Source organism: Sardina pilchardus, chromosome 2 (genome assembly GCF_963854185.1).
Source record: "Sardina pilchardus chromosome 2, fSarPil1.1, whole genome shotgun sequence".
Lineage (NCBI taxonomy): Eukaryota > Metazoa > Chordata > Actinopteri > Clupeiformes > Clupeidae > Sardina > Sardina pilchardus.
The window spans coordinates 41,013,183-41,022,974 of record NC_084995.1 but is presented as its reverse complement, the minus strand read 5'-3'; the positions used below and the strand labels follow the sequence as shown (position 1 = coordinate 41,022,974).

General features: G+C 42.8%; 1 protein-coding gene across 1 annotated transcript; it reads right to left on the bottom strand.

The window, feature by feature from the left end:
- Positions 1-31: 31 nt before the first annotated feature.
- sec62 (SEC62 homolog, preprotein translocation factor) lies at positions 32-9,710 on the bottom strand. Its single transcript, XM_062530545.1, has 8 exons — positions 9,622-9,710; positions 6,690-6,798; positions 6,311-6,416; positions 5,747-5,969; positions 4,363-4,458; positions 4,186-4,246; positions 3,847-3,966; positions 32-3,293 (listed from the first exon to the last, which is right to left on the bottom strand). The coding sequence occupies exons 1-8, from the start codon at positions 9,655-9,657 to the stop codon at positions 2,734-2,736; spliced, it is 1,311 nt and encodes a 436-aa protein (XP_062386529.1). The 5' UTR covers positions 9,658-9,710; the 3' UTR covers positions 32-2,733.
- Between the last annotated feature and the right edge of the window lie 82 nt (positions 9,711-9,792).

The window sequence follows — 9,792 nt, the reverse complement described above, 5'->3', positions numbered from 1 at the left end:
TCACAAATACAGCAACACTCTGAAGCAGTCAATCTGCTCTCTATATTTTATTGCAATGAAAGGATACAGATATACCTCAAGACAGACATCACTTAAATTATACTCAAAATATCGCAAGAGACAGTCTTCAATGATATTAATCCAAATATGGACAACTAAGCAGTTGAAGACATTTTGACCATTTTTTAAAAAAAAGGGCGAAGGGGGGGGGCTGTTTCCGTTTCCTCATGAAAGAATGCTGGATGAGAAGCAGCAAAACAGCAATACTACAGAACACAACAGACTTGATACTGTGCAACACTCGAGAACAACATGAGAGTTCTCATGAAGTCGTTTTCTACAAATGGCCCGGGCACAATGGCAGCTTGCTCTCAAAGAAAGAAAGATGACAAACAACAGAAAAAAACAGGAACTGCCTCGAGTAATGAGAGAGAGAAATCCGCTTAGATCAATCAGATGTGCAGCGTTTACTACATCATTCCTGTACAGGTTCACGCTTGTATTCAAGAAAATCAGGGTGGGAGACAAGGCGATGAAAGTGAAGGGGTCAAAACAACAGATTTTCACATACATCTCAGTTTTCGAGGGTATATAAACAAAATTGAGATTAATGAAAAATTACCACCATTTAGGACCTTTACACAATACACGTTATTTTCCCATTGGGTGTGGTGGGGAAAGTTTTCAAAGAATGTCCATGACAGGATTCAGGTTTGAACCAAACATTCACATTTTACATTGTACTGGTCTGTGATTATGAGCGTGAAGGACAAGCCAAATAAATCCATCATGTGAACTGGATATTAAGTACATATTGAAGTTTTCACACTGATTTACTGAAAATAGACCATGTAAAAATGGTAAACTTTATCTGCCTCTTCATGGTTAAGCATGCCAGCTGAGCACACAGGAAGCTGACCCTGATTTGTCACTTGTCTAATGAACCGTAACAATCTGTTACCTGGCAATGGCATCTCCACTCTATGGTATCAAAAAAGGGACAAAAAGAAAAACAGTAGACTTGGACACTATAAAAATGTATATGTTCAATGCAGTTGTTCATCATTGACCAAACTGTTAGCGCGAGTACATCTTGATATATTTATAGATTTTCTATATAAATGATATATTTGCAATTATTTAAATATTATCCTCACTAAAAGAACATCTAATGTGAAATAAATATCTAGTACATAGAATGTATCCCTATGTTAGGACAGAATTGGACCACAGCCTGATAAGGATAGCCACGTGTTAATAGGCCGTACTGAACCATAGCTTCATAGGTTTCTCAATATCAGTGAATTACCATTTTAAATTAATAAGAGACTCCAACAAACATTCTACCCACAAGAGTACCAAACCGCAACTGAAGCATCACTTAAGTTCATATAACTGTCTTAGGCTTCCAACTGATCTGCCACATCCTTTCTGAGTCTCCCTGACCTGCATGACCTGTGTCTGATGGGGGTTGTGTGTGTGGGGGGGTGAAATCTTGAACATACCGTTGAAAATTACTAAATTGTCACTCCTCATATGAAAGTCTTCACAAATGAAAATGAAATGTAGAAAAAGAGTTTGGCACTAGTGTCGTTTATGAATGTACTGTATGCTCATCAAGCTCCACGCTACCACGTTACTTGGCTTTGCCTCTATTTTCTTAGGTCCTTTCTAATTTGAACAAGAAGATAAATGGTTATCACTGCCATCGGGTAAAACAGTTGCTTCACGTTTTATCACTTTATAAAATCAACATCGATCTGAATCCATATCAGCTGAAGTACCGTGTCAAGTGGGTGAGGCCATTTGTTTTGTTTTTGAATTCACGTGTGAGGGGGAAATAAAATAAACAAACAAACAAAACAAACAAACAAAAAAGATTGTGCACATACAAGGACAAGCCCAGTCTGTCCCCGTACAGCGGGGCGTTAAGAGCCAGATTTTGGGTGCTGAATGCAACATTCAGATTCTTCTGAGAGAATTGTAAACACTGCTCATGTGACGGCCACAGTTTTCCCAACAAGGACGAAACACATTGATTTTGGTCCAAACAAACAGGAGGACTACTGATTCAGAGTCAGCGACAGACACACACGTAGCCTAACCATGCCATGGTGAGACATCCCATTTAACACATTAGCTTCGAACCAAAGAAAACTTGGTCTCGAACGGGGCGCTACGAAATCAAGATTTACCCTGCAATCTCCTGACACGCGAAATCACATACCACTCTCCTTCAGCTAAGTCTATGGAGCAATGTGAAGGCTAAAAGAATAATTCTCAAGAACAATTATCTCTCTTATTTCCTTGTTTTGTAAACTCAAAGTTGCACAATGATGCTTTTAAAGGATGGATTCATTAGGGGTAAATGTATTACTAAACCATGAGTTGAAAAAACGTGATCAACAGACTCAAGCTTAGAGGAGAGGCGGGATTCTCACCTACATACTTATGCTTTTTTAGAGATATATATATATGGGAGAAATATTCTAGATAACAGAAAAAAGACGGTTTGTACATTTTCATTGTCATAGCTGGTCTCTCTTCTTTGCCACGATGTTTTCTGTTATTCTCGATTTGGAAGATCTCAAAACAGACACAGAAATGGGAGGCACTCCAGGACAGCACAGAAGCACTGTTAGCAGGTCCTTGTGGAGTGCGTGGGCGTCGTGTTGCTTGAGGCGAAATGTTTGTGTGTGTATTTGTTTTTTATGTTGTATTTTTAAATCTATTTTAAGTTTGAGCGGTATCAGGCTTGGGCCCACCGCTCTCCTCTCTGTCCTCCCCCTCCGTCCCCTCCTCCTCCTCCTCCTCTTCCTCATCTTCCTCCTCTTCTGTGTGCTGCTCCAGTTCCTCGCGGGTGATCATCTCAAAGTCGTTGCCATTGCTGTGTTGCGAGCCCTCGTCTTCCCGCCGCTCGCTGTCTGTGTCCGAGTGTCGCTCCGTCGGCAGGCCCTCGCTCTCCGCTGCGTCGGCACCATCGCCATCGCCGCCGCCGCCGTCTCCATCGCCCTCCTTGCTCTCCTCCTCATCTTCGTCTTCCTCGTCCCTCTTCTCGCTGTCTGACTTTTCCTCGCTGTCCGACTTCTGCGCCTTGCTGGACTCCAGGGACTTGCCGTCGCCCTTGTCAGTGAGGCTCTTCTTGCCGCTGCCACGCGGGCCCTTGTACTCGTGCGTGTAGAGCGGGCGGAAGGAATCGATGAAGCCCACGTCGGCCGTCAGGTTGGGCAGGAACCAGAAGTGGTGGCGGCCTCCAGTCACCAGCCAGATAAGGAGGAATAGAATGCAGCGAGCTGAAGGGGAACATGAGTTTCAGGGTATCAGTCAATATTAGTGCTTATACATACCATACTGTTACAAACAACAGTCAACATTAGCACGTATACATACTGTACTGTTACAAAACATTAGTTCCCATTAGCACCTATACAGATCATAACAAACATCAGTAAATTTAGTGCTTACGAATACCATCACAAACATCAAATAACATAAGTATGTTATCGACCGTCGTATTTACTCAGCTTTGGCAAAAGTCTTGCAGGACATTAACATGCCTTGCTGTGTTCCCAATCCTACACCATTTATGTGTCCATTTCTCCCTGCTCTGCTTGCCCGACTGACCTCATCAGTAGCACTCTTGAACTGAAAACATCATATACCTGTTACACTGACGCAGTGATACATAGAAAATGTTCAGCACAGAGGTGGGGAATTGAGAGACCTTGTCTTAGGATGTAGACGCTTGAGCTACAGTAGGGTGTGTGTGTGTGTGTGTGTGTGTGTGTGTGTGTGTGTGTGCCGTGTAGAGTATGGACTGTGTAAATAAGGTTGCAGGGTTCTTACCGACGGCGAGGAGGAGAATGCTGGCTACGAAGCAGCCAGCCGCCACACTCAGGTAGTACACGCCCACTCGCATCTCCGCAGGCCAGAGTGGGAACAACGTGGCAGCGATCACCGCGATGACTGACACCCACACACACAGAATTAAGACAGCCATTAGTAATTAAGACCGTAATAACACGAACTTGTGACAACCGACAATCATGACTGTCCAATTCGACTACAGAACATGGTTTGAGATTGTGTGCACTGTGCCCATGCGTTTATTTCTGCATGTGGAGATCAATCCATGTCAACTCTGGATTTATAAGCAAACATATAAACCAAGGAAATCCACCTTACCAAGTATCAGCCCCATAGCAAACGTTTTGAAATGCACTGGGTCATAAATCCACACGAACACCTGGACAAAAGACCAATTACACACCAATTACACACCAATTACACGCCAATTACACCAGGGTGATTTCCTATGACTGAGGCGGAGGGCCAGTGTAGTATTGTCAGCGCTGCACCCACCTCGTTCCCGTCTAAAAACAGCTGGTCCTCATGGGGCTCCAGTTTGAACTTCTTCTTCACGTCCTTCTTCTTCTTGGGCGAGCCAGGACTGTCCTCCTGTGGGACATGTGATTGTGGTCGTCCAACAAGTAAGTACACCATGCTGATCAAACTCAAGATGAATTCTTTTTATTTATTTATTTATTTGTTCCTGTTTTCGTTCTCTGGTTAGTGAAGGAGAGCCTTTACTGAGTGAACAGAATATTGTTATTGTAGCTCATGTCCTGTTGTGTAATTATAGGCCTGGTTGTTGATTGGCCTCTGTCGCAGCGCATGTTTTTATATAAAAGGAGGGCCGTTGCAGATCTCAGAACTGTTAATGCTGAGACTTTACTGCTGCATTATTTCCTCTTTAGCACCTACAAAAACATCGATGAGCGTCTGCAGTGTTTGCTTTGACATGATGTCCACCTGCTCTGAAGTGACTGTTTCAATCACATTGTGTTATATGTAAATTTGACGTCCGTGCAAGTTATATGCTAAAACAATGACACTGTACTACAGGGGAAACACTCGAACCTGTAGGCCTGGCATTTACCTTTGGTATCAATGCAAATCACTTAAACACTTTTTTACACTGTGTGCTTAACACAACCCAGTTTGGTCAACCCATGGATTTGCACGTCTTCATTTCCCATCTGTGCCAATATGTAGTGCTACGTTGAGTATGCATGCGGAGTAAACTCACAGATGGGAATATATAAGGTGCACAATCATTCATGGAGTAGTGGCATGTCTGGTCATTTATGTAGTAGTAGTACAAATGTAAAAGTAAACCACACTTTTATCCTGTAACACAGACTGCCAACCGCGGGTTCAGGATTCAAACTGGCCAATGGGCAGGTCATGACGCTTCCAATGCTCCACCTCACTGAATGTTGGACAGTCTGAAATTTGACCGCAACAATTTCAAAGGTTCCCTTCACGGTTGAATGTTGCTGCCCTGATCAAGGCTTCTGTGTGCATCCATCATCAGCACTGGCATTGGCAGCAGTAACTGCTACACACACAGATCAGGACTCATCTCCTCTACAGTGCACAGTGTGATACATTTGTTGTGGTACCTCAATATGACTTGCAAAACAAGCACTTGGATTAACATATACTTCCGTTTTTGTTTTTTTAGTTTGTTTACTCTTTCATGAGCTACTTGCATGGCCATTTAAACTCTCAAGTGCATTTCACGTATGATAGAGAGAGTAGCCACACAGTATGTGTGTGCATCATGGTACCCTGCAGTGTTGCACATCGAACCTCTAGGCTTGTCTCTGTGTTTCGTGTTCTACATGCATCAGCGATGGAGAGATAGAGAGAGAGAAAGAGAGAGAGAGAGAGAAAGACGTACATTCTTCTCCTTTTTGGACTCTGCCTCGGACTCCTTCTTCTTCTCTTTCTTGGCCTTCTTCTCCTCCTCCTTGCCACTATCCCCTTTGGCCTTCTCCTTCTCTTTCTCCTTTTCCTTCTCTTTCTCCTTTTCCTTCTCTTTCTCCTTCTCCTTCTTCAGCTCCTTCTCTGGCTTCTTCTTCATGACTTTCAGGGCGCGGTGAAAGAACTGTTTCTTTAGTAATCTGCTCAGAAAAACCACACACCAGGTCCCATGGTCAGATAGCAGCACTTTTGCACTCATGTCATTGTGTTTCTTCATCACTGTGGTTGATTACTTCATATTCACACACACACACACACACACACACACACACACACACACACACACACACACACACACACACACACACACACACACACACACACACACACACACACACACACACACACACACACACACACACACACACACACACACACACACACACACACACACACACACACACACACACACACACACACACACACAGCCATCTCAGTTAAGGCACTCTTCTCAGTTCAGGGGATGGACTGACTGACTAACCTGTTGCAGTAGTCAACCACAGAGTCTCTGGTGGTGAACAAGGCCTCCTCCCCCTTTTTTGACTTTGCCCACTTGGAGTCCAAAAGCGAGTCCACGGCTTTGGAAGCTGCCAATTCAAACACGGACAGTCAAAACACGGACAGTAATGTCACACCAGGTACCCAACAGCACGGATTCAAATTCAAACCATCAACATCATCATGAAACCATCACTTACTTAAAGAGAGAAACAAACAAGATGTTTACTACATCATGGTTACAACAAGAAATTGCTTAATGTTAACCAGAGTTTGCAACAGCAAATTGGAGAAAAAAAGACGGGTATAAACGGAGAAAAGTGTCTTGAACAGCTAGGGGCAAGAGTGATAAGTGAACTGACCAATGAAGTAGTCCACTCGGTGGCCCATCATGTTGGTGGATTTGGTGGGGCAGTTGAAACGCAAGTACTTTGCCACCGCCTTCTCCTCCTTGGTGGGCTCGCTGACCTCCTGCACAGACGTAACGTTTGCCGGATCAGTCAACAGACAAGACAAACTATGACTAATCCATCATTTCCTTTGTTGGGTCACATAGGCCCTCCACATTTTCACATCACTCTGACAAATGTTCAACAAAGACATCAAAGCTTTTGTGCATGTATCAATAGCTCACTGCTCATCTGCTCAATATGACCTCGAGAAAACAGCTATTTCTGAAAATCGTACATCAATTTTTGTGGAACTCTGTGTACTGTATTAGTATTATCTTTAAGCAGTCAGCAATAGGTGAGGTAACACTGTTGGGAAGGCAGCGAGTTTCAGGTGGAACATCAGTACCATAACTACCTGTAAAAGCACACCTGGGCTGCGTTCAGATTGTCTGTCTTATCGCTTTTTTCTATCCACTTTCCCTTGACCTATATGAGCTTGTCATGAGGTCAAGGGAAAATATGAAAAAATAATGATAAGCTTCATAAGACAGTTTATAATAAGAATCTAAGTTCATAAGAACTAAGGAAAAGACAACCACGGCATTAAGAGTATCTAACTCTACTTACACTTAGGCTGAATGACTATGTAAAGGCAGGTGTTACTGACTTGTGTTTGGCTTGGAATTGCTTGGTTGTTGCTACCTGGCTGGTGAAAAGATTTGTGGGACCTAACAACCTTTCCTATGCACAATTCCAGGTCATTATATTAAACAATAAACCAAAAGACTTCGCTCTGGCATCTTGGCCCACAATCAGATTTATCGCCTGCTCTCTTTGTGGTGGCATTAGACATTTGACATTTGAATACAGTAAGCAGTCATCTTTGGATACAGCATAATGTGATATATCCACTGTGAAAGCAAGGGAATATAAGAAAACGAATTGAACTTGACAAGAACCCAAACTAGCACTGGCCAGGGATAGTGTTTGGATCTGGAAAACCGAGAGTAAGCCATCAGCCAACGGTGAGAGTCACAGGGTAAGTGGCCTTCTACTGGGCTTGTACACACACACAGACCCACTTCCACAGATTTCCATCACTTAGGGCAAGCACTAGTATGTAGGTTGGTAGTAAGCATTTGTTTTGGCTTTTGTCTGAGGCATCTAACTTGTATCAATCTCTAGACAATGCAACTTCCAAAGTAAGCTCAGATGAGATAAGATCAGATGAGATCAGATGAAGGCATTGAGCTATATGCTGTAAGATGGGGGAGCTAGGGGGATGTCACACATTAACATAAAAGCTGTGTTAAAGGTGATATGTGAATATCCACTCCTCTTAAAACATTCTGTAGAACAACTCTATGATCATTCTACAGGTGCAATCTTGGCCTCTGCATTCTGAAACCTCTTTCTCGTATCTTGGCTACATGAAATATCTATACCAGACAGTGCCTGTCAAAGCCGACCAGCCCATGGAATCATCTTTGGCCGCCTCCATCACCCTACACCCAGCAGACTGCAGATATAAACCCAAGCACACAACTAGCAATGGACTTCAAGACTTCAATAACCTAGGTTCTCAGACCATTACAGTCCATGATGAAATGCCCTTTTATTTGATCGACTAACACCACCAGAACATGTGAAACTGAAATGGAACTATTGCGTTGATTCTATATAGTGTTGTTCAGTTAATAGTAAGACGAATCTACCGGTTCATTCAATGACAACAAATACCCTTAAATTAAACCAATCGACACTGCATAATGTATCAGTCACTGTGGTGTAGTCTTCCTGACTAAACGTTGTCTGGCAGTCAGAGGTTGCATAATTTCGGCAACGTGTCTAGCTGCTAATGGACAAGGTGGAAGAGTAAACACACGCTTCGAGTAGATGGGCGATGAACTATCATTATGTATCCTAAAGCTTCAAGAATGTGGAACGCTAGACAGAACACTATCTAGTCAAGGCACTTTCAAAGGTGAAATGATAATGGCATCAAACCAAATGAAAATATGACGTCACGACGCTGAGATATCAGATTCGTTCCTGACTGAAGCATGCAAAACATTAGGACGTCTATTCGCTTAAAAATCACCAAACTAATGAGCAGTGTCACGCAGTCAATAAAAACGAATCAAACGGTTGATCACTACATCTTGCCTATTTGGCCTTCTGCCTCTAGTAAATGCTCAGCTCGCTACACAACTGTTTCAGAATATCATGTATCAATTGTCAACATGGTAATTAGCTTGGTTCAACATTGCCATAGTTGTTCCATCACACTTGAATGAATATTGATGTGTTCATGTCACATCACATTCGCCCTTAGCTGCACAATAACAATACTGTTAACACATAAACGTGGTTAAATACGTATCACCTTAGCTATTCATGGCATACCTAGTAGCCTAGCTGGCAACTTAACTAACTATTTAGCTCGAGCTCTTGTATTTACATGAGCAAGCCAGCCAGCTAGCTAGCATTTGATGCTAAGAACTCTGCATCCTAAAGCCAAGATGGCCAACTTAGCTGGGTGTACAGTTCCCGTTATAAGCTGTGGTCATTCGTTTGGTATCCAGCTGGTTTGGACTTCAAGATATCCAATTGAAGAATGTAAATATAGTTATCAATAACCGATAAGTATCACATCAACATTGTGAGAGTATGACTTCCTGCATGATGCAAGGTAATAAACTCGCTAGCCAGTTAATAGTTTTTTTTTTGCTAGCCCACTTTCTGAGGAGTACTCAGTACTGAGAGACTGTGCATACAATCTAACTATTTATTTCACGATTTTGCAACATAATCTCATACACTGACCATCTAATTGATAAAGAGACAAACACCCATTATGGATATTTCATATGAGATGATTTTTGAAATGCTAAAGCTATACCTGAATTCGCTTCTTATGCCTCCTGCGCTCCGCCATGATCCCAACGCTCACAAGTCTCAACTTGACGTGGTAGCCACGACAAGCTAAACCTACCGCGAGAACAGGCCGCGATCTGGGTCTGCTCCGCCTATCAGCAATCTTTCCCAACACTGCCACCCAATGGATTTCTTG